Source organism: Larus michahellis, chromosome 1 (assembly GCF_964199755.1).
Source record: "Larus michahellis chromosome 1, bLarMic1.1, whole genome shotgun sequence".
Classification (NCBI taxonomy): Eukaryota; Metazoa; Chordata; class Aves; order Charadriiformes; family Laridae; genus Larus; species Larus michahellis.
Window position 1 is genome coordinate 73,230,099 of NC_133896.1, and position 25,929 is coordinate 73,256,027.

The 25,929-nt window shown below is 39.4% G+C and overlaps 1 protein-coding gene across 34 annotated transcripts in view; it reads left to right on the forward strand.

The window, feature by feature from the left end:
- SOX5 (SRY-box transcription factor 5) overlaps positions 1 to 25,929 on the forward strand; it is a 656,593-nt gene that overhangs the window by 548,034 nt on the left and 82,630 nt on the right. For 18 of the 34 annotated variants that reach the window (XM_074586286.1, XM_074586333.1, XM_074586374.1 and 15 more), the window contains 2 exons: positions 5,315 to 5,435; positions 18,433 to 18,518. In XM_074586286.1, coding sequence (XP_074442387.1) covers positions 5,315 to 5,435; positions 18,433 to 18,518 — 207 coding nt within the window. Of the gene's footprint in view, positions 1 to 5,311; positions 5,436 to 18,432; positions 18,519 to 25,929 lie in introns of all 34 variants that reach the window. The other 16 variants (XM_074586204.1, XM_074586316.1, XM_074586249.1 and 13 more) reach the window with 1 other exon arrangement.

Below are 25,929 nucleotides of genomic sequence, written 5' to 3' on the forward strand. Positions count from 1 at the left end.
GTCAATTTAGGGAACTGATGTAGGGGAGAAAATGAGGAGAACGACATTTTCTTTTCTTATTTTAAACGTCACTGTAAGGGAAAATAGCAGATTGTAGTTATATGAGGACATATATTTTTATTTCCCTTAAGATAGACGTTGGGGGGGTGTGAGAGAGAGAAAGAAAGAGATGGCCAACACGAATGCTAATTGAAGAATCCAGTCCTTTAGCACAGCGTGCACCACCATGAGCCAAGTGTTTCTGGAGGAAGGGGGACCGATGCAATTAAACATGTCATTTTTGAAGGACAGATTTATGTTTTTGCATGTTAAATGTACATTACATTCTTTCATATACAGTAGAAGAGATGCTTAACTTATAAACAAGTCGCAGGCAAGAAGATATCCATACAACAGTTTGAAGTTAAAGGAATCATTCATGCGCATCCACTGTTCTAGGAATGTAAAATCTGAACTTCTTTGAGGCAGCTGAGAATAACGCAAAGGGAAATAAAAATTAGCCACACTTCTACATGAAGAAGCCATGTAAGAGATCATTTCAGCAAAGTGCTCATACAGCTCTTGAAGGGCATCTTCTAAACAGCTCAAGAATAAAGTGCTGCTCAGAGTTTTGTCAGGTTGTAGAGAAGGCAGTGTTGATTTAAGCAGCTCTTTGTGTTCACACTGAGTAATTCGTTACTTTGTCACCAGTCCCACTGAAAGGGATAGAATTGCTCTGGGGTAACTAGAGGTGGGTGGAAGATCAGTATTCGTCCCGCAGTGGAAAGTGTTATATGTGGATGCTTGGTAATGTATTGAAATATTTACCTTGGAGAGAGTAAAACTTACATAAAAGTTTATGCTAACAAACATCTAATGAGCAACTGCAGAAATGAAATTGGTGGATGTGTATAAAGATAAAATAAATAAAACTAATAGCAGCTGCTGTGTTATGGGCTTAGATTTGTTGAAAGTATGGGTTTATGTTACCTGAGAAAAGTTATGAGCCTGCTAGATTAAGCGAGAGTCACATGAGGGGGAAAATTGTGAACTTTTAATTAAAGACAGTGTCAGGATGCGTGGGTGTAAAGCACCAGAATAAGGTCATGCAAGCTATCCTGATTCTGGCATTTTCTAAGCCTTGAATGCCTAACTTTGCAACCTGAATATTTCCTTAAACTATTTTTTTCTTTGTAGCTACTTATATAGCGTCCCAAAGCCCACGTGACATTTTGCGGAAAATAGAGTAGAACTGTAGTTGTCAAGTGTTTGCAATCTAAATTTGTGTAAGTCACAGCAGGAGCTAGTAACAAACAGTAGGGGTAACTGTTAAAAACATACTGCTTAGTGCTTAGGTAGCTGTGGTAACCATAGTATGTTCCTAAAAGTAGGTAGGAGACCAAAATTTAGGTGGAAATACTACAATTATAATGAAGCTGGGAATGCTGGGAATCTAGCTGTGGCTACACCGAACGCACGTCTTTGTACGGTTGGATTTGTTATGGTCAAGTCATAAAGGACATGCACAGATTTGTGAAGGTGCTGGCCCAGACTTCAACAACTTGAATGGGCTCCAAGTTTGCTGACAAATTTCTTTTGATAAGTCATTTAAGGGCAAATATTTCAAAGGCACTGAAACAAATAAAGATGCGGTGAGGCACTTCCCAAAATCGAAAATCTCGATGTGCAACTCTGGGTGCCTTAGTTTCCCGCTTGGACAGTAGATACACTATTAGTTGCTTGTCATATGCTCATATTGTTTTTGTCATTGGTAAGTTCTTTAGGACTAGTCTCCTTTTCGGATTTTCAGTGGCAAGTATGAAGGATCCCTGATTTTGATTTGGGTTTTAGGTGAAACTTGGTTGCAATTTCTTCCACTCATAAAATACTTTGCCATTACAGAAGGTGACTTACTGTCCTCAGTGAGAATCAGAGAACCTTTACTTTCTTGGCCTTTTTGAACTCTTGTGTATTGGCTTCCTTGAGGGGAGTATTTCTTATAATTTAACTGTCAAGTGGTGTGGTTTTACTTCCTTCATTGCAGTGTGGGCTTTCCTCTTGCCCCAAATTATTTGTCAGGCATATGTGGAAGTATGACTTCCTTGGCTATTGAATTGATTGTATAGAATATTATGGCTCACATGACATTCGACTCATTTCTTCGTTGTTATATGTATGTCATATGCCTTTTGTGTGCATACCATGCCTCTACAGTTTGTCATGCAGTACAAGAGTACTTCTGGTCAATCTCGTATGTGGTGATAGCATTCAAATTAAAAGAAAGATCAGGGAACCGTGTGATCAGTTGACATCGTGGCGATAGTACGGGTAGTGGAAAAACAGGCCCTTGGAAGATTGTGTCAGTATCATCCAGACTAATATCGTAAAATAGATAAGAAGTTAAAAAGTGAAATTGTAGCCCATTGAATCCATTGTGATTTTTGTGAGAATTTAAACTACAGTCTTTACCTTTAGGAAATTACAACTAAGAAGACATAATTGTGTAGGGAGACGGCAAGTGGAGAATCTTGACAGCTATATACATTTTTTAGGTTGTTAAAGATGTATTTCTTTTTATGGTCATAGGTCTGTCCATTAGCCGCCCAAATTGAAAGGCCTGGAAAAAAGCTCTGATATGCAGTCTGTTACATTCAAATTAGAAATGCAGTATCAAAAAGCTACCGTTGAGAAGGCATTGGAAAGTATGTAAACTATATAACAAAAAACATTTGTGAGAGATGTAACTGACATAGTAATAGCTATTAAAAAAAAAAGAGGAAAATACCCTTCCTGTTAAACTCAGAAGGAGGGCCTGTATTCTGTGCCACTTGAAACAGTTGTATCCTAGCAATTCTAGGTAATAATAATAAAAATAACAAAAGTTAAGATGTAGTAGTTAAATGAGCCATAAAAATGAGGAGTCCATAATTTGCATTTTATTGTGTCAGGTAATCGGATTAAAATAAACTAATGTTTGCACTTATTTGTATTTGGGAGAAAATGAAGTGTAGCTGTTTGAGTGGTGCTACATACATTCCATTCTGGAAGGAAAATCACATTGTTTTGACTGCGTTATTTCTGTATCCATGCAAACCATCCTCATCACTCTATAGTTCTTGCCTCCTTAACACAACCGGGGTTGTGTCATTTGAAATTAGTGGGTATAAGGCCCCTTGGAGAGATAAAGAGGAGCAGCGATTTGAAAAAATGAAACGCAGCAGTCAGATTTAAGAAGAAAGGGCATTTTCCTGGTAAATGTTTTCCTAAATGGGAATTTTTCAGTGTGGTGTTTTGCTCGTGTGTTTGGCAGTCACTTGGAATCAAGCGCAGACTTGTGCTACATTGTGGGCTTGGCAATGACAATTTGTGTGTGTGTGGTGCTTTAGTTATATTAGCCCTGGAGGCAGAGTTAACACTTGCAGTGGGACAAGAGTATTTGCAGTCATCAGAGAACTTTGCAGTCAGCTTCAATAACATCACTCCATTTTTTTCACTTTTTTTTTAACATTTTTTTTGGCAGCAAAGCTCTTAGTAGAACCATCTGTCTTTCTATTAGTGTTTTTGAGTCCTGTTTTGAAGCTTCTTTGCTTGGCAAAGTCACTTTCATCCTTGGAAACCATTTAAAAAAAAGTTCTGTGGCTTTTTGCCGAAGAAGAGTACTATGCAAAAATTCCACACGGCTGTTCATTTTTGTTCTAAAAGAATACAGTTACTTTGTCTTTGTCTTAAAAAAAAAAAAAAAACCCCAAACAAAACAAACAAAAAATAAACACATGAAGAAGAGGCAGACATTAGACAGTTCTAGGGTGACTGAGCGGGGATAGAAAAGAAATCACATTTTTTTCTCCGGCAATCCAGTTAAAAGTACATACGTCTTCTAGTTAACAGGATAAGGATAGAAAGGAGAATACTGAAGTAACAAAAAATGGACTGAGTGAGTTCAGTGAATGGAGCCGCATCTACTCTAGCTTCAGTCCCGATCTTAATCTCCCAGTGCAAGAATTCCCATCAGCGACACTCTTGAACTGCATCCTTGTGAATCGTTTCACCCTATAAAGATGCAGTCAGCACACTCACAGGTATAGACAGGCCTTGGCATAAATTAAGGGGTTACCATCCCAAATTTTGTATCACTCTTCTGCCTTCTAAGGGTGTTGGGTGAACCGAGGCATCTTCTGCGTCTTCAGGGGATTAAATTAAAATAAAACTAAGTGAAGATAGTGTAGTCAGAACTGTGGCAGCCAAGGAGCTTGCACAGGTTTTCTTTTGCCAGTTTCTGCTATGCAGGCAATAGTGAAGGGAGTAACACCTTGTTACGCCTCTGGCCAAAAAAGGTTGTCTATCAACACCCTAATTCTCTTTGTTCCTTAAGGCTATGGACCGACCACAAACTAAATTTTAGTCTTTCATAACATACCTACTTCTGATGCCTCAGCTTTACAGTGCCATTAAAAATCTAGGTGGCCTCTCAAAAAATGAGTAAGTCTCCCATTACTGACTGATCTGGTCAGTACAGTGGGTTTTTTTGATTAAAACCAACCATTTAACATTTTAATCTAGCAAACTTCTCGTTTCTCACCTCTGTGAAATATGAAGATGTTGTCCATTTCTAGTAATTAAAACCCTGACAGAACTGGGTAAAGGCAATAGCATTAGATGTTGTGCCAGGGCCACCTTCCAGTTTTGATGACTAATTTCTGCATGTCTTAAGTCCCCTGCAGTATCCATTTACAATATAATATTTTCCATTTCCTGGCTTGCATGGTTGTGTACAGTTGCTGTGCAAAGTTGAACAGCTAAAGCTTCAGACATAGCTGCGTTTTATTTGTGAATAAAGTGTCTCCGCTTTTTTTCTTACCGTCCCAGAGACTTCTTCACATGTATGAATAAGTGCATGTATACGGGCAGAAGAATAATAGTGACTATGCTGTACGCTACTTACGCACACATTGTGTCTATCTTTGTGTTTGGGCTCAGTCAGGGTGAAAGCTACTGTCTGAGACAGAGATATTGTTACCCAGTGCAATAAAAGAGAAGAAAAATGCACCCTGCAGTCAAAGAGAAGTGAGACGTTATGGACTGGGGGGGGGGTGGTGTATAATTGATCGGGATATAGTGCTGCGTTAGTGGAATCTTTTGATTTATTTTGGATTAATGTAATTCATGTAAAGTCCTTTGGTAATTAAGACGAGGCTGGATAGTTGATGCTACGGGAACACCCCATTATGGAGGAGCATAATCAAACCTGACCTCTCAGATCAGAAGAGAAAGCATGTAAGCAGGCATTTTCCCCAGAAAAAATTCCACGTTTGATTTTCCCTCTCCTGTTCAGCAGGTCCAGGGTCAGCTGCCTCCATTAATGATTCCCGTATTCCCTCCAGACCAACGAACCCTAGCAGCAGCTGCACAGCAAGGATTCCTTCTTCCTCCTGGTTTCAGCTACAAAGCGGGATGCAGTAAGTCCTGTAGATTTTTTTAGCTGGAAGTGGGTATAGGGCACAATTTCATGCCAATCTGTATAAAAGTATCACCTCTCTCGCCTGATGGACAAAGCCATTAACTTGCACAGATGAGTGTAAAATAAGAGAATTAGTCGCTATCGTATGAGAAAAGATTGTCAGAGATGAAGTATGTGTTTCAACGTAACTGCAAAACATTTCACACAAGTAGATTTGGGCACCTTCTTTCTGACAGATCTCTCTGACAAGCGAACATGCTCATGACCACACATACATACATCTGAAGAGAAGCTATTTGAAACTTCCCAATAAATTTCAACACTGTTGTGAGAAAATATGTTTTTTTCCTGAAGCAGCCTGCTTACTATTTGTGAACCGAGGGCCTATTCTAGTCTCTTTCTTCACATTAATCTCAACGGGGGTTCTGCACAGAGATCAAAGATAGCATATGCCTTTCAGTTTGATGGACTAATACAAACTATGAGTGTATTTACGAGATCCTAACACTAAAAAATACAGCATCTACTTTTTTAATCTTTGAAAGATTTGTATTGTTCTCTGCGCTTCCCAGATTTTTTTTTGAAATTTTATTTAAGCCTTCTATAGGATTTCGTGTTCCTGTCAACAGGATGATAATAAATACAAGTTAAAGAATAATTGAGGAACTCCATTTCCATGAATAGTCTTAGCTACAGCAAGAATTTCATAGGCTTGTTTTCATGCATTTGTGCTGGTGTAACTCTTCTGACATCGGTTTCCTACTGAGTTATCTAGGACTTGCTTGTTCTACCGTTCTCTGTCTCTAGCATGGATATTTAGCTTTATTATGTCCATGTCAGTGTATCCATCTGTATCATTGACTAACTCATGAATTCGTCAGTTGTTTTGAGTTACTCAGCACTTGCCACTGCAGCAGTTTCATAAAATTAGAACATTAAAAGATTCTTTTAGTTAAACTGGCTTAGCCCACAATTTCAGATTTCTTTCTGTTTCTGTGACATTGTAGGTACAGTACTTGAATGCAAACTTGAGTTTCTTTGGCCACTAATCCCTTTTCCTAATATTTTACGGACTGGGACCACTACTGAAAATTACTGTTCAAAACACTTCACGTCCCTCAGCAGCTGCAGTGCCAAAGCATAGGCTCGTCCAGTGATTTCACACGCAGTCTCTCTCAAATGGGAGAAGCAGTGATTCACATTACAGAATGTTTAACTGAAAGCCACACTCAATATGAATGCTACCCTAAATGTAGACCTGGGAAAGGTCAGGAAAGCACCCCGTTAGATAGATCTGGCAGATTAAATTAGTTCCATGTCAATGAAGTCTGCTTTGGATAGAAAGAGTTGAGGTTAGTTTTTTCCCTTCTTTTTACTGCGTGTACATCAACCGTAAGACAGTCCTATAGTTCCTCACATCCATGATGTACATATGATGTCGCATGTTTGTGTAACCTTGAAAATGGAAAAGGAAAAAAGAGCAAAGTTGCTGCTGCTCCTGGCAGTAAGGCCTGGAATTAACAGCATGCCAAGGTCTAGGACTGAGCAGAAGCCAGTGGAAAAAGACAGCTCTGTGTTTGGTGATTCCCTGGCATGTATGACTGAATTTGACTGAGAAGCTGAGGAAAAGTGATAAGTAGTCCAAAGGATTTTTTCTTTTCACTCACAGTTTAGTGTAAACAAAAAAGCATACACGGGTTTAGCTACACCTAGAAAGCTTGTAGCAATGAAAAACATAGCTGCCTTAAAGCTATAACATGTTCCTATCAAGTAATGTTTTTGACAGGCCATTAAGACATATTTCTCCCACTTTTCTGCTTGCCCTTCTGTGTATCGGTCCTCTTGGCAAAGATATAGTAGATTGTAAACCAAAGAGCTTTGGATAAAATTTTCTAAAGCACCTGAGTTATTTAGGAGACTAAATCTTCATTTAAAGAGTGACAAAGGCACTAGGATCTAAGTCTCAGGGATATTTAGCAAATATTTGTCCAGTAAACTGTAGTACAGTCACCTGTGCTAGCTTGAACTGAGCTACGGTGAGTACCAGGATAGCACTGCAGCAGAGAATGTACGGGAGACTCATTTGCTCAGCGCGTTAAATGCCTAGCTTTCACTGAGTTTGCTTTTGCATGCAAGGCCTTCCTATGACATTCTGAAGATCCAACTACCAGCATCTTTACCTGACTGCCATTGTATGTTTTAAATTTGGCTTAGGTACCTCATGAAAGTGGAACCCCACTTCTGCATCTTCTCAGTCCTTTTGGAAAACCTGCCTTTTTTCCTGGGCTGATAGATTTTCAGAATTAGTTTGTATGGTTGGTGGGCAGGAATTCTCTAGGGATGATTCTGTTATTAAGTAGCATTAACTACTGCACATAGGAACAATAAAAAATCTCCATGGGACAATTTAATTCCCAGTCACAAATAGCAAAGAACTATAAACATTTTCATATACTGTTTCTTAATAAAAGGGAGATGTGAAAATTTGGGGGAGAAGGAAAAGGGAGTTGTTGTGACAACCTTGTGACAACCAGCATTTTCAAAACTAATTAATGATACTGAGTACCTTGATGATGGGTATCCAGCTGGGGGACACCTTCAAAGGGACATTTACACTGTTACATGCCTTGCCCCTTTGAAAAGTCAGATCTCCAAGTGTATCTCGAATTCAGCAGCGTGTCATCTAAAGCGCTGCCGATCTCTAGTCGGTTGTGCTGTCGGTCACTCCTCACGGCTGGGTTACTTGCCACCTTCTGTCTGCCGGCCAAGTAGCTGAAGAGATAACTGCTTCCAGTTGCTCATCTCTGTGCCTCTAACTTCTAACGTACTGGCCAAGCTTCTTGCTTAAGCACTCCCTAACTTGCTTCCATCCAGGCTGGGATAGCAAGGACTTTCTGTTAAAATTGCTTAAACTAAGCTGGCTCGTTTTAATGGAAACATCTTGGGAAGTGATTAAACAAGCAGCTTGGTCACAGTGGTAACCTTTGGCAGGGGGCTGTGATTGGAGATGGTGGCCTCTTCAGCCAGCACAGCTGCAGCTGGAAGAGAATGCGTGATCAAGCCTCGAGGTCAGTGAAAGAGAAAAAATGATGAATACCTAGTTATACTGCGATTTTTCTTTCAGTCAGCTTAGATAATGAAACCAAACTAACTTATTCAGTGCTTTCTGATTCACCTGTCCATGTTAGAGCAACAGAGGGTCAAATGTATGTCTCCCAGTGGTTTCAGAGAGTGTGTGTAGTAGGATTCCTCATCCAGCGCTTCCCAATGGTCTAATGACTTATCCAGAGAGAGGCTGTGGAATGGAAGAGTACTGATTTCTCTACGCATACTTCCTTTTCTGAGTATTTGACTGAAGATAACAAAAATAGTCATAACGGTTCATAACGAGGTCTGTTAAGATTCCTTTCATGGCAGGTACCTAAAGAAGAGTATAAGTACGGGCAAGAGTATACCGATGCTTTATCCCCCTATGCTTTGCCAGGTTTTAGACTCAGGGACCTTCAGACATCCCTGGTGCCATCACTGTGTGAGTGCTATTCTGTCTGTTGTCGAAGACAAGGAGGTTTCTCTGCCCGATTGGAAACATTCTAGACAGCTGAAATGCTCAAAAGAATACAACAATATCAATCTCTAATATGTGCAGAGCAAATTATTCACTTATACTTCTCCAAATATTTTGCAAAATTGGGTAAATACAGGGAGGAGAGGGGTAAATATTTTTTCCATGGTTACACGGCAGGTCATGGTCTTTGGCTTCCAATTCGATGTAGTAAATTTCCTTTTCTTTCTTTTTCTCCATAGCAGATCATGCTTGGGAGTGGCTTGATTTTTCATTTTGTTTTGTTTTTTAAACAGATGGTTTGCATTACATAAGGGACAATTTACACAAGTTGACACTTCCCCTTTTTTCTCTATGGCATATTGTGTGGTGGTAAAGTTGGCAGAGAAGAAGGGAGGAACTTCTATTAGCATTACATTTCTATTTGAGAAAAAGATTCATAATCTATTGTTCCAGTTGATTTTTAACCTCCGTACCTAGATATAATTGCATGGTGTGTAAAATATTTAATACTATTCTTTACAACCAAAGCATTTATTTCATATGAGAAAAATAAGCTGGCAGTATGTGATGGACTACAGTGTCCACAATTAACAAGAAAAATACTGGTTACTTACTTAATTGCTACGTACCTGGTTATCCTTTCACTGTGTGCCATTTGGAGTTTAAGTATTTGGATTTTTGTGCAAACCTCTTTATATGTATTTTATTATATACATAATATGTAGTATTATGTATATTTACATATAGATGTATAATGCAAATCTCTTTATAACGAGTTGATGTTTCAAAGTGAGATGTTAACTAGGTGACCAGTGGCACAAGCAGATGGTAGCACTTAACCCCAGTGCCCTAAGTATATTCATTGGTTTTAGCGGCAGGTGAGCTCCTTCCATTTCGGCTGACGTTGAAACCAAACAGAGCCCGATTACTGCATTTCCCAAACTGTGGCAAAGCTTCTCCCACATTTAGGCTATGCAGATAGGGTCAGGCCATTTAACCCTTCTCCTTTTATCGTCAGCCAGCATTCTTTAACCCTATTGTTTGTTACTACTGCTATTACTGGTTCAGCTTCACTTGTGATACTTGCTAGATAATATACGACTCCCAGCATTTTCGCAATGGCGATTGAAATGTGAGCTCTGCTGAGGTCTGAGGAGCTGTTGCTGGTGACTGCACTGAAGTCAGATTTCACACCAGATGATACAGATCTGCTAGGGCCACTCTTAGAAATAATTAGAATTTATTCAGAGCTAATTAATATTTGTGAAGTGCTTTGAAAGTATAAAAACAGCGTAAGTGATAGAAGATAAGTTTTGTGTTGTGCCTAGTTCCACCTCAGAGGAGGCTGCTCTTTAGTCGTAGGTAGTGTCATCCTTTGGTTAATGCACATATCGATTTTTATGTGGAATATTAAGGCACGGTTGTCTCTCCTGCATAAGAGATAATAAAGGGAATGAAATAAAGATTTGGGAAAGCAAAAGGGGCTGCTTCTAGGGAGCTATTTGCAGAAAAGGCAGAAGGAGTTAGGCTGAGAACAGTGGTAGATCGGGTATTCTTCAACAACTGTGAGGAGCAGAATGCACCAGGGCAGAACGCTTCCCTGCGCTTCCTCTGTGGTTCTGCATTTGCAGCAGTTACCATTAACTTTCCACTAAAAGACACAGAATAGCCCAAACTCTGTGAAGAAGACGGCCTCTCCCCAATCAATGGTGCTAAGTAAGATTCATTTTGGAAAATGCACTCCATCGCTTCTTTAAGCATCTGATGATGGCGACAAAAAGGAAGTGAAATGTTGACTAGCCGCTTAGGGCAGTGGGGTGTGTTGTGTCGGTCCTGAGCTTTTTCGGTATGATTGTGGCTGTTGACTTCCAAATAGTTGCTTCTCTGGATGATGAAGAACAACATACTTCATTTTCTAAACTGAAGGTGTACAAGAAATTGAATTATACAGAGATTTTTAGGATTTGTTTTCTTTTCTCAGGAAACAACAGTTATTAAGTCTGTATTTCTAGAAGTGGGTTTTGCCCCAGAAATATTTTCCAGGTTGTTCCTAAATTCTCAGGAATGCTTCTAGGTAGCCTTTGATTTGCTGATACCTATTTTATTTTTATGGAAATGTGCCAAATTTTGGAAACAAGAATTGTTTTTCTTCGCCCATTCCTCCTCTCCCCTGTGGATAATTTGTTGTAACAAATCGTATTGTGTTCCCAGTCAGATGTCATCAACATGAGGTTTTCTGAAAGCACTTTAATCGCTATTTCAACCATATCCAATTGGGGGGGGGGGGGGAAATCTGAATATACAATAGGTACATTGTATGTGTCTTACATATCAGCTCGTTGCTGCTGGAAGTGTTCTAAATAAAATGATGCACACAAAGTTATTGATGAAATATCTAATTACCTTTTAAAATCGGCAAAAATGTGTGAGATGAACAAGCCAAGCCTAATAAAATTAAAATATGCTGAATTTCCTGTTCATCTGTATTCTGAACAATAATTCTGATGTCCGATAAAAATGAAACTCTCAGTTAATTGGTTCCTCGTACAGTACAATAAAATTAATGTTTAGGAGTTAAATACCATAAACTTCCTCAGGGAAATTTGCTGATGTATCTCTGTTTTTTAGCCAGTCACATGTTTCATTGTTTAATGGGGTATCATGTGGACCGTCTTATAATTTTTCTGGTGCTCAGTGTCCATGTGTCTGGCTTCTAAAGAGACTGAGCGCTAATTTCTGATTTAACTGTGTCAGCTGTATCAGCTGACATACAGGTCATTGACAATCACCAAATCACAAGAAAAAAAATTGACATTGCTATGCTTTTATCAGAGTGACAAAAATACGAACCATGTGTTGTGAGGACCACATACTGTAGCTTCTTTATAAAGATGCTAGTCATCTTTCAGGGCTACTGTTTATGCCTTGGAAAAGAATGAGCATATGACTAAACCCTCATGTTCCCCCCAGGATAAGAAAAGAGTAATAGCATTGTGGATAGAAACAGCAAGAAGGAGGAATTTTTGGTAACAACTTTGCCTTTTAGCATACATGAGAATGTGTCACTTCTGTAATGCTGCAAATGCAATGGAAGGCATCGAGACTGCAAAAAATAACAACACAACCAAAGACTATTTCTAACTGAAAGAATCCCTTAGCCCCTGATCTGTGTGTGGCTTCTCGCAATAATGCTCATAAAAACAAAATAGACAAGCAAAATAATGGGGTCCTGTGAAAATAGGCTGCGAGTTTCAGCTCAGTTTCTAGGCCATAAAAGTTGTCTGGTGTTATGGCACTATTATCCATAGTTGGGCAACCCAGTGAAAGTCCCAGTTTTTCAGTTCATGAGCGGGTACAAACCTCTCTGGAAATATATTGGCTTTCCTTGGTTTCAGAGCTTTTGAGTAACTGTCATTTATTCAACAGGTGTATATATATCTAAAAAAAAAAAAAAAGGCATCCTGAAATCATGGGGTTATTCTGGTTGGAAGGGATCTCAGAAGATCTGTAGTCCAACCTTTTCCTCCAAGCAGGGTCATCTAGGAGGTAAGACCAGGTTACTCGGGGCTTTATTCAGTCAGGGCTTGAAAACCTCCAAGGACAGAGACTGCACAACCTGTTGTGACAGCCTGGCTCTCACATTTCAACGTCTGACTGTCCTCATGGGGAAGATCTGATCCTCTCTTGATTCACTTTATGTCCATTGGCTCTTATCTTCCAACCAAACACTGCCATGAGGAGCCTGGCCCTGTCTTGTTGATCGCCTCCTCAGAGGAATTGGAAGGCTGCTTTTAGGTCCCTCCAGAGCCATCCCTTCTGTAGACTGAATTGTTTCTCTAAAATACAAAATAGGCTAATCCCCTGTAGGCAGCTCTTGGTCAGTGCTGTCCCAAACTATCCTCAAAGAAAATCAAGGAACCAGTTTGGATTTCTTTTTGGAAGCCACTGGTGGTGTCTTCTTTATACTCTTTTTCTCGTTTGTCTAAATCCCTAATTCCTAGAGATGGGGAACACTGCTTATGTCTTTCACAGCCTCCCGATATTCTTACTAGGTGTCCACCATCGCACCAAAAAAAGTGAAAGGAAAGTGGTGATGAGGATGAGAATGAATGAGCAGTGAGAAGAGATGCAGTAGCTTACCTGTCAGTTAGCCATCAGCTGTGATTATCCATTATAAATATACTTAAGTGATAAATTGAGTGTAAAATAATTGTGTCTTTTTCTAGAGCTTGTCAAAAATGGGGGGAAGATAAAGTAGAATTCCTTTTCATTCAACAGAATCTACTATAAGGAAATGTTTATTCCGGTATTTTTTATGGAATTTAGTGTAGCATTCTGTTTTTGGAAATCATAATTTAAGAATTTGGTTTTGTTTCTTACTCTTTATATGCTTCACACTGTTTGCTTTTTTTCTTCTCCTTTCATGACCTCCAACTTTTTTCACTTGCTCTCCCTGAACGACAGGTAGGAGGAAAACAGTAAGTTTAAAAAAAAATCATAGGAAATAAAACCTCTACTTCTCTTCTTCTGGTATCCTTTTTATTTAAAGAAGAAAAGTTCAGGAAAAAAATCAGAGAGTTCTATTGTTTCATATAATCAGGTTCAACTTAAAAATCCTGTCAAAACATTATAATTTAACATTAGCGTGTAGCTTGATTTATATAGCAAGTAAGACAATTGTGCCTGCTCTGAAGAGCTTGCAGCCTGTCAGGAGACAAGACAAGACACTGGCGGGGATTACACCATGAAGGAGAATAAATGAGATGAGTGACAGAAAAAGGAATACAAAAACCATCTTATGAGTTTAGGTGAATGGTGCAACACACATAACGTTAGCTCCTATGCTTTCTTTTCTCTTTTAAAAAAAGTCTTAATGTTTTTTAACTTATTAAACTCGTCTGATAAAATTTTGCAAAACATATCAGTGGTTTGTTGCATTTCCACAAGTATATAATCATGTAGTGTCCGTGAGCTTGGTAGCTAGTCAGTTGAAAATCCAGTTCCTAAGCACGGGGTTGTTATTTTGCGTTTTGGGACAGGATGTCCTGTTGGCTTTGTACCACAACTTAACTTTCACAGGAAAGTGTTTTTGGTGGAGGACGATAGGGAGAATTCGTGGAAAGAGCGGTTTAAAAGTGAATGTACTTCATGAAAAATCCTCTTGTAAGCAAGATCTTGGGAGATTATTTTGGGCAAGCATGAAGGTGTGATTTGAAATTGAAAGAAGTTGCAGTGCATAAATTATCAGGAACGAGGTTCTGGGTATGTCTGTGGAAGACGGACCAAAAGAAGGGGAGAGAAATAAAGAATTGGCAGAGAACTGAGGGTTCAGCCTTGCCTTCTTTCTTCCCTGAACCACTGGTGTTCTCCTTTGCTCACAGCGTGCACCAACACCTCTGACATACCCCATCAGCTCCCCCGGGCTGACATACCCCATTCACTTCTTTAGGTGCTGTATCACCCGTATATCCTTCCTTCTGGGCTCTTTTCATGTAGTCAGTCTTGAATAATTCTGTTCTTCAGAGTGATGTCACCAGGTAGCCGGGAAATAATTATATATTAGAAAAGAATACATCAGCTAAGGAAATAATTTTTACCTTGTTCTTGCAATTAAACATTCCAGCTGTTGACCTGCTCCAGATTTTACCATGTAGTGTACTAAAAAAAACCACCACCACCAACAAAACTTCTCTCTGATACTTTGTTTATAAGAAAAGTCCGCTCATAATGGGAGACAGCTTGGAACATGAAAGGAATGCGCAAAATGTTTCTTTTGGTAGCTGAAAGATGCAGGGAGGTACAGTTCTGCCTGCATGCATTAGTAGGTTAACAGTGAATTTTGTGAATTGAAATGTAATATAGTTGTTTGAGAATTTACCAGGAATGGCTTGGGAAATATCTATTTCTAATAACTGTATATCTTGCCTCACATTCCTGAAATGTTCCCAGAGCTTGGGAAAAAATGTAGCGACTTTTTACATCTAAAAATAAGATATTTACTGAAGAAGTAATGAAATAGTTAAGACATGCATTTCCCAGACTTCAGAATTACTAAAACTGCTCAGGCAAAACCTTCAGTCTGACTGGGGAATAAATTTAAGGACAGTAGAAAGAGGTATCGTGTTCTAGAGTAACAGCAAAGAGTGAGCAGGTCCGTGTTCATCAGAGGAGACTTAAGGCCTTTGTTAGTATTGTGAGGGGTGGCAGCTGCTCCTGCACTATGCGATGTGAGTATATAATGCTTGGCCTCCTCATTGATACAGGGCCTGGATCCTTTCCTGGGAAGGGCACTGTCTGAAGAGTTGTCTGTGAGTTTTCATCTTGGCTCTTCCACCAGCCTGTTGTGTGACCCAGGGCACGGCACAGCGTTTGAGGATATTCCCCGCTCTTTTCTGTTTTGTCTCCTGTGGACGTTAAGCTCCTCCAGACAGAGACGATCTTTTGTTAGACATTTGTACTGGGGCAAACCCCGGTGGTGTCTCTGCTCGTTATTGTACCTTCCTCCAGCTTCTTCGCTGCTACTGTGTCCGTACCGTGGGAGATGTAATGTGGATGTGCTGTGTACGAGTCGCACTTGTGAAAGAATTGCAGCACAGGCAGGATGTACGTTTCTTCATAAAAAGAATTGCTAAGCCTCTCTAAGATAAGCACAGGATAGCAGAGGGTATTACCAAAGCGTAACGATGCAAAGATTCATAATAGGTTACAGAAGCCTTTCAGATTTGTTTGTTGGTTTTGTTTCTTAAAAATATTTTGGAGCACTGGAAAAAGGTAAAACCCTTCAAAGAGTGAACTATCAAAAAACCAAGCTGGTAAACAGGAGAGCCTAGCTCTGCGCAGCTATAATCTGGTTTTAGGATGAATTTGAGTTTTTTCCTTAGAATTCTGAAAACCTACACTAGCATGTATTGATGTAGTAGTTGCTGTCTAGCATGGACTCCTAAAGAGTCCCAGAGGCATTACCTACACCGCCAAAGCCAGTGGTTGTGACCATGCGCGTGGCTATGGGGACTTCAGCATGGGCTTCTCTCAGAAGCATCTCCTTGATATAGCTACCGAATGAACCATAAAAGATAGGAATTACCATGACAGATGAGGGTATGAGAATCTGCTTGGCTGTTTAGGGACGTGAGAATAGTGGGATTTATGAATTAGCATGAGGTTGTGGGAAGATGGGCTGAGGCTTATACATATACGTGGAGAGAAGAGGAATGTGGGACAATGCATGGAATATGCGTTATCTCATTATATACACTAATATGTATGTTTTAATACAAATAATTCGTAGCTAAAAATTTTAATGGGCTGTAAAATCAACAGGCTAGGGAGAAACTTTTCCCTTGTTCTTTTCTTTGCAGTTGAGAAATTAATAATTTTATATTATTTCATAGCTAGTTCTTGAACAAAATGCCCTCTTCCTGGGAGGTCTCTTTCAGAATGATACTGGGATTAGACTTTGAGCTCCTAGTGGTGTGGAAGCAGCTAAACACCATTGACCCTGAGTCTTCAACCATCGTCTCTTTCTTCTCAGTGTCTTCATATGTGTAAGGCCCATTGTTTGGGTCATAGGATAACTCCCCAGAAAACTTCAGGTCAGAGAAACGTTTCATTTGGTCTGTGATATGAAACAGAAAGTGGATGCCTCAGTTAAAGCAAAGGAAAATGGGGAAATGTGAAACAATGGCATCCTCTGGGGGAAATAAAATCCAAGCAAGTCAGGAAATCTGTTGCACACTGACAATGGAGAAGATAGAGGAGTTGTGGCCTGGTGCTGGTGCAAAGACATTTGTGAATGGGGATGCCTGGGTGGACCTTGGGATTCCTATTACTTGGCTGGCCAGCCTTGAAAGACTGTGAGGCTTCAGTCAGCAAAGCATTATTTAAGATGTTCTTAAATATAAGCAGGCATGCTTACTGAAGTGAAATATCTGTTAAGATGCTTTGCCAGCCCAGTTTTTTTCTGGCCCTCCATTTCTAGAAGTTACGGTATTTAATTCTCAACAGGAGATCAAAGTGCTTGAAGGAAAAAATCTCTGTAAAGAAGGTTGCATTTTAAAAGGGAAAAATAAACATTATCAGTTTTCCTGAACATGTAGACACCAACACAGCTTATTTCTAAGATTTCAAAAACATGAGATAAATTTATTTCCCTTTGTTTTCTGTTTCCTGTAGTTTAGGCTTGATACCATCATAAACTCTAATTCAATAATAACTAATAGACCAGCCTGCATTGCCTTCTTAATTTGTTTGGTTTTGGGGTTTTTTCCCCAGTTCACTCAAAAAAGCACAATAAAGGAGGAAAACTTTTAATCTACCTCTCTAATGAAATATACAGGAACGTTTAGGTAGCTTTACCTGGTAGAGTGTTCTGCCTTTTCCATAGTCTCATTTCAAGCGACTGTTTTAATGCTACAGAAATTATGCATGCTACCAGAACGTAGGGACATACAGAAATGCTCTGGTGATCCTTATTTGAGTGGAAAGTGCTTAAACATTTTATCATTCGGAGAAGCAATATAATGCATGTAACATTTTTTATTATTTTTACCAGTTTTCTTAATAATTTTGCTGAAGGGCTAGTATGAAGTTTATTTTAACAAATCATATATGTAAGGAGTGATTGAAAGTGAGTGCTCCATAACATTAAAACATGCCTGTCTCTGTCTTGATTTTTGCCGTCTCAGGGGATTTTCCCTTATAAATGCCTGCAACTTTTTCTTAAACCTTTACTGGGTCCCTTTATCTCATTCAGCACAATGCAGTTCTTACTAAAACTGAAGTAGTTTTCGCTCAGAAGCAAAATAGAGTCACAAGTCATGAAGTGGAGCTGGCGCGGGGATTTTGGAGGCTTGTATCTGATTTACTTAGCTTCACATGCTTTTTCCTGTTGTAGGATCAAACCCTGAAACTAAAGCAAGATTTTTTTTTCTCACCTACAAGAAAACACAGTAGTCAAGGGATTGCCATTTCTGATCTGTGTGAGGCTCAGTTTACTAACAGTGATCAGAGTTTGGTTAACTTCATATTCTGGACAAGCTTGTAAATTTGTCCCCTTCTAATGCTGTGATCTTATCAAGGTTGTAGTGTTTTCCTTTTCTTCTCCTCCACCCCCATCTTCTTTCTTTCCCTTTTTTTTTTTTTTGAAGTGCAGCCTTCTGATCAATGTGCACTTTTTTTTTTTTCCATTTCCCTAAATACATCATGAAAAAGGATGAGGTTTCCGCCTTAATTGCTTGTGCCTTTTATTCACATTCCTCTCTCAGCCAGAATTGTGAAAAGAGTGTTAGTAAAAGGCTGCACAATAGAGCTTTTCATTAGGCCTCAACAAGGCGCACAAAAGAAGGCTTTTGGAAAGAGTGAATGCAGGACTTTAATTTGCAGGTGGAGAGTAGATAAAAGGTGCTGACGCCTCTATTATTCTCTTACTTAGGTGACCCCTACCCCGTTCAGCTGATCCCAACTACCATGGCAGCTGCTGCCGCAGCAACACCAGGCTTAGGCCCACTCCAACTGCAGGTAAGTCCGAAAACAATGCCGAAGAGCCAAAGGTTAAGTAAATATGAAAACCAGTTTTCTCTTCCATTTGAACACAATGCAATTAACGGGGAGGGGGGGTGGGGGGTTTGGGCTGTTCTCTTCCCGTAAAATTTGCATCTGAGGCAAAATAATCGTCAAATCGTACATTTTCCGTTTAGCACGGGGGGGGGGAAATTTTGTGGCGCTTGTGTGTCTTCGCTGTCAGTTTAACTACTTCTAGGTTTGCACTTTAAATTGCCGCAGAGCAGTACGTTTGCTTGTCTTTTCCATAGAGCCAGTTGTGACGCGGGCTGTGAAGGCTGGCTAGGTGTCAACCAGCAAAAGGAAAGGCACTGCCGGCCAGAAAAGCTCTGTCCTGACAAGCACTTTTAAACTGCTTAAAAGTCGCTTAACGTGATTATGTCCTTTTAGGCTGTAAGCTCTTCAGAGCGATGACTGGCCCCTCCTACAGTGTTTTATGGTACCCAGCACATTTTAGGCACTGCTGTAGTGCAGATAATTAGCGATTATAGTAATTTAACATAGGCAATTAGAAAACAGGTGGAAAGATACTAAAGAATTTTTTTTGAGTTACATTAAAGAGTTGGCCTGGTAGCCAGATGTACCTCATTCAAAACTCCCAATATCGTTCTAAATTTTGGAGGAGGTGTCCCTGGGTCTTAATGATAATGGTGCAGATGTTCCACAGGTATTCCTGACCAGCCCCACAATGCAAAGTCATTGGAATTAAGAAAATGTGATGTCCATCTCCGCAGTTTAGATTTTGTTACGTACCATGTATGCTTTGCTGGTAGGATGAAGCTGGGTGAAGTTTGGGACTAAAATGAAATCAAGCTCCAAATCATCTCTAGTTCTGCAAAATCCAGATTGACACTCTTTTGTAGAAACAACAACAACAAAAAAAATCCCATACTCTCCATTGCTAATTCGTCTCCCTACTCATTATTATTTGCCAAGTCACATGGAACGGCAGAGCTTTATACCTGCTTGGAAAGGCTCAGCATTTATAAACAGTACACGTAAAATGCATTCTCAAACTCAGTTTGGCCAGCATCAGTGTGAAGTAGACTCTCTACAGCATCAGATATTTCAGTTGTTTGGCCAGCGTACGAGAGCGTGGGACATAGTTCTGGGGAATTTTTTTTTTTTTTTTATTTTAACACAGCCAGCGGAAGTTAGCTGAGTTTCACAGAAATAGCTGCCAGTGTGTAAGCTGACACATTCCATGCACCACAGAGGTTAATACATTCATTCCTATTGTGCCTTTGTATGAAAAGCTACACTGTCTGTGTGTTAGTTTCTGATTCTGTGTTACAAATACCGTAGGCGGCTTAAGAATCATGGGAGCCATAAAAGTCATCCCTCTGAAATGAATTTTGAGGAGTAACGTCAGTATTGATCAAGTGCTTATAATAACCAAACACACATGAACAGACATATGGAAGAAATAGGGGGAAAAAAAGAAAAACCAAAAACGGAGCTAGCTGGCAATGAGGAAATAGAGGTCTGAGTGTAATTCTCCTTATTTTTGTGGTCATTCAGGCTAGTCCTAAAATAATGCATCAGTGCTCCAATAAGTTGGGAGGATGGTTTGCTTTCATTTCAGGACCAGCTTTGGGCTGTATCTCTGCATGTGGTGGGCTGAAGTATTCGGATTACAATAGGCTTTTTCACAATGACAGTTTCCTTAAAAAGGTGGGCTTTGTGCAAATGTGACTGACTTCATAAATATCTTAAGATGAGTTTAGGTTGTGAAAAATTTGAAAAACTCAAAAGGCCGCTTTCTTCTCTGCAAAGGAGAATGTTAAAAAGAAAGTATTGACCAAATTGACCTATGTTGTTTTGCTACATGTTATTTAGTCTGGAATTAATGGGAGAGTTTGGCAGCCAGTCAGCGGAAGAGGTTCAAATTACTAAGTCTGTAGACTCCTTCAGATCTTTTCAGACCTGATCTCTAAGGGTACGTATATGCTGGAAAAAATATACAGTTGTCTTTCTTCACATCTTAACAGTGATTTTTAGCTATCGGCGCAACCTGTCTAATAGAAATTGGTGCCATTTGAAAGAGTCAGGTAGGCTAGATGTGCTTTGAGAAAGGTTTTATGATGTGGTACTCGGAATGAGCTCTCGCTAACAGGAGTGGAGCTGAATCTAGCGTAGCTGCTAGCCTAGAAGGATTGTGCCTTCCGAACTCTGTTCAAATCCACTTTAGCTCAGTGATGACTGTTTCTTCAGTCTTGAAGAAACATTCATGATGTTTGTTGTAAATAACTGGTCCAAAACCCCCTTTAAATGTCATGAGTGAATGTGCAGCCATTGCATTCTCTTTCAAGGAGGAACTCTTCTTACTTCAGACATTCCCCTATGTTACATATAAATACAAACCTTACAAACGTTCTCTCCTCTGGTCATCAGACAGTCAAGGTCAGAAAAGTATGATGTTCCCTCTTTTCCTCTTTTTCTGTCCTCCCTATCACTCATTTTTCAGGCTTTGTATACTAAAAGCAGTAGTTTTCAAGGGAGATCAAAGAACCTGACACAATACTCAGTTTGTTGCTCCCAGCAGAATTTGGTGCACAACGTTATCTTAGTGAAGACAAAGCCAAGGAATTTTTCTTGTTTGTTTGTATAGTGATAAACATGTCTTTGTTATTTCATCAGAGAATTTTAAGTCCAGGCATGGCTTTAGTAGTGTACTGTGAGATCAACAGGAAGTACTATTTTTATCCTTCGTTGTCAAAATTGATTATTTTTTTTTGTAAACGAAATGCAAACTATATTTATAGAAGAACAGCTAACACCTGATTGTTTTCCTGTGGCAAAGATACCCTTTGTCAGTGACAATGTAATCTCTCATTTTGAAATGCCCCGTTGATTCCCACTGGCGGGTTCGTAATCCGAAGCCCTCCATTTCTCTCCCTGCTTTTGAGTCCATACTGGAGTATACAGATCCCGTCGTCTGATATCCGCCACAATTAGCCATACATGATTGCCTTTATTTCCAGTATCCACAGAGAGACTAATGACTCAATAAGAATGGAGACTAAAACTTATATTGTTAGACGTCGAGAAAGGAGTCGATGGATGGGGTCATGTTGGAAAAGCGGGAACTAACACGATGCATGCTTGAACCTGTCCTCTGATAAAGAGCTATCTATCAGCCCTGCATATTCACTCATACCTATGTTTAATAACATAAATGCCGTTTGAAAAAAAAAACATTTTCAGCTTTCCTCTGTTAATGAGAAAATTCAGTCCCAAACAACGTGTGAAATGTAATTTTAAAATACACCCTCATTGTAGTAAAATCCCTCTTGGTTAGCACGTGAGTTTCTTATGTTGGTTTTTCCCCCATGAATGGTCTTGCTCTTGCTCTTCATATGGTCTTGCTCTTCAAGAGTGACGCAGCGTGGTGATTCTGTTTCAAACGAACGAGAACAAAACTGAGCGTAGCCTTGTCACTGTCTTTTACTGAATAAGGCTAATGAATCAAAGGTATTGCTATAGGCCTTATATGAACATCGTGCTTTCCTATATGGTTCAGCAGATGAGGCAATTAAATTCTTCCATCTTGAAGATGAGCATTCAAAGCTGTAAGTATAGGTATCATGTAACAAGTTTTACACAGAGTAAACAAGTGATAATTCTAATACTGGTCATCTTGGGCATACTTAGTATGAAATAGATGTTTCCAGAAGTCTGAGCAAATCCAGTGTAAAATGGTATCTGGTGGTTTCTTTTCTGAGGAAAAAAGAGTTCCTGAGTGCTTTCTAAGCATTAGGAAACAAAGGACCTGGTTGCCTGATCTGAAAATTGAGAGGAATCTGCACCATTGGGAGTGTGGATGGTTCAGATTTCCCAGATTGTTTGTTTGATAACCAAATAGTGACAACGACTGATTAATTGGCAGTAATACAAATGCTGTATATACCCTCAACTATACTGAAAGATAATGCTGGATGTACAATGACAGCTGCCCATGTAGTGTTACTACAGGGACATTTTGTGTCCTGTCAAAACAGTACAGCAGTCTGGTGTAATACAGACTTCCTACAAACATCTGCTCTTGGAAAAACACTCCAAAAAGTTCTGAGTGCCCATGTTAAAACTTTCTTCCCTCGTCATCTTAGCGTGAAACAGGATATCATGATTATCAGTGGTTGTGTTCAACATTATGACCAAAACTGTCACTGTACGGGTCAAGAGAACCTCATGTCTGCATACGAGTGCAAAAGCATTTTAGCTGGGTCTCAGTTCTGAAGACCGGTCATTTGAAGAATCCTGGTTGATTCTCTTTGGCGATTTGTACAAAGATGATGAGCAGATTTAGACCTCAAACATTAACTGGAAAAATAATTTGGCCAAGTTTTTTTTAATCTGCACTTTCTTTGTAAAGTACTTGGGTTGATTTCTTTTCTTGCTACAAACTTAGTCTTTTCGGTGGTGTGGGAAGATGCATACCAACGACTGAATTTCAATGGAATTTAGCATACATAGTCTGGACCACATTTTTAGAAGAATTTGGGCCACATGTAGACACTGACATAAGTGGCTAGATTCTGAAAAAAGTTAAATCCATTCTCAGAGTTGTTCATCTTGCTGTTATTTAGGTGTCTGACTCATTACAAATCTTCCTTTGGAAACCCTTGCTTCTAGGTATCTTATGGGTCACATAATCGTCTGTGGTCTCCGTGTTTGTGTTACTTGAAGGAAACGGAAAGGATAGAACTATTTAACAAGTATACAGTGAGTGATCAGAAGACAGACTGTTCCAATGGTCATATGAGTATTACATAAAACATCTGTTGCCTATGAAACAAAAATAAAGCACGAGGACTGCCTGTCCAGTCAGCTAGCATTTTTCTTCTTACATACTAACTTCCTTTTGGCTTCTGCACCATTACAGGGATGAGCTACGTTTCTCTACTTGCCAGTTCAGGTGTTTCTCTGAAGTATCATCTTAAGTTTCATTTGAAATAATGCTGATGATAGAACTTCCTCTCTCTTAAAGAGGTGGCCCTGTGTTTTCGTGCATTAATTGTCAAGCACATTTAATTTTTTTTTTGGCATATCTCTTTTTGATTTCTTACTATAATCTGTAGCCATAACCACTTTTGACCAGATTAAGCAGTTGGCCTTCCTGTGTTACGACACCTCAAATCTGTGAAAGAAGACCCTGAAAAAACTGTGTGGACGCTGTAGTGATACGTCTGAATACTGAAGGCCTGATTCTTTCCTTGTATCGGGTAGCCAGCTTACCGGAAGTGCAAAGACATATGAATTATTTCTCACTGAGAAGAAAAGCCCGATGGCCCATTCTTGCCTCTACAGAGTGTAGTCAAGAGATGGCAATACTTTATCCATTTTTCATTTACTCTGCAGTCTTCATTCATGACCTCTTTGGGATATTACTATAACCAATTCTTTGCCTACAAGAAGGTAAACTATTTCTTAGTGGTGCAGTGTTATTCCTTCTATTTTCTGGGCAATGTCTACCCTTAAATACCATCCAAGCTGGCTTTTCAACACTGAGAGTCAGTATCCTTTCACTGTTTGCTTTTCTGCTTTACCTGTTCTCATTAATAGGACTCTGACTTAATTTGTAGGGAATGAATCATTAGTGCACAATTTAATTACAATATTATAATACTCATGCAATCCACTTAAGCATAAAAAAGTAGAATTAGTTTTTCACTGTGAGCACACACATCTGGGGAAAAAAACAGCTAAGTACATGAAAAGCGACATTTCTCATTAGCATAACCAAAAGATGGCAGTTGTCCATCTGTCATTAGCTCAGTGTATTGCAATGTTGTTTCTGATGGCCATCACAAATAATGATAATAATGGAAGTAATAACATAATATGTATACATTTTTGTTGGATGCCCTTTTAAATAGTTTTTAAAATTGCTATGTTCGTACAGATTCTGTATTCCCTGCTTCTGTCCGCCACTTGTTTCTGGCTTTGTAAGTGAATGTGTTGGCCATTAGATATTCGCCACCTGTTCTGCAAATGAGTAGCTAAGATGGCCATTTTAAAAGAGATCATTGAAGACCAAGGTCCAGTTCTTCAGCTAGAAAAACGGGCCGTAGTACTCTTCACGTAAGTGAAGCTACAATGATACAAACAGCGTGAAGCTCTCTATGGGTATGGGGTAAGTTGTCTTCAAAAATTCGAACTTTCCAAGATTTCTTATTTATTATGAAGTCTTGGTGATGATTTTAAAATAAATTTAAAATTTAAAAAGAATTTAAGCAGTATAAGTAAGGTGGGGTTGAGGGGCTATTGATTGCCAAAAGCATTTTTGAGCAGTCCCTAAGTTTTTAAGTGAACAAAGTTCCTCCCAATTAACTCAAAAGCAAGCCTCACAACACCAGGATGCAACTAGCCCTCACTTTCCGGATACCTGCTGAGAGCCAGAGATTGTGATAGATTTTGTAAAAGCATGAAGCACAGAACATATCAGCTCAAATAAATCTTGTTCATGGAGGGTGAATGTGCTTTGTAGTTGGCATCTAAATAGCCCATACTTGCCTTTGATGTAATCTTATACAATGTTATAGGTAAACTCCATATATTCTATCAAAATAGATTCGAATGAAAAGCTTGATCACATCATCTTATCGGAATCCAATCAATTTACGAAAGACGATCATTATGATAGACTTTATATAAATGCTTTGTATTTTATTGAGCACCCTGAGTGTCTGAACATAGGCACAGTGGACATTTACAGGCAGTAAATACACATGGTAAAACAATATCATGGCTACTCTGTGGGTTGTCAGATTATAACTCCCTCCCCAGCCCTCCGGGGGAAGAATTAGCAGTGGTAGCATATTCATTTTATCTAGATTAACAGTCCTTTCTGCATAACTTTAAGATTCCATCCATATCTATGAAAAATGAAAAAGACTGAAAAATGACCAGCCAGTTGTAACTCAGGCCTGCTGTTTGCTAGCAGACCTCTGTCTGCATGAGTGAGTTTTCTTGTAGGTTAAAGAGACTGAATTCCCTCTTCCCCCTCCCTCCGACCCTGAGCCTGCAGGGCAGACAGACAGAAGCACACATATGATTAATACAGCACAGCTGCAGTAGTGACTCATTTGCATATGTATTAATAGAGGCAAAAACAACAATTCAATTACATACAGAGACATTCTGCATACTAAAGAACATATGCAAATAGCCTGGAAAAAGTGCAGCCAGCGTTTTCTCCGACTTCCCTGAGCCCATATGGGCTAGCATCAGAGCCTAGCAGTTTTCAAGAAATCCCCTTTAGGAAGAACCTGTTACAAGATGCTTATGCAGCTATTACTCCTCCTCCCCCCACCCCCCGGCTTCCCAGAAGGCGTTTGACATTTGGACAATGGAAATAGCACAAGCA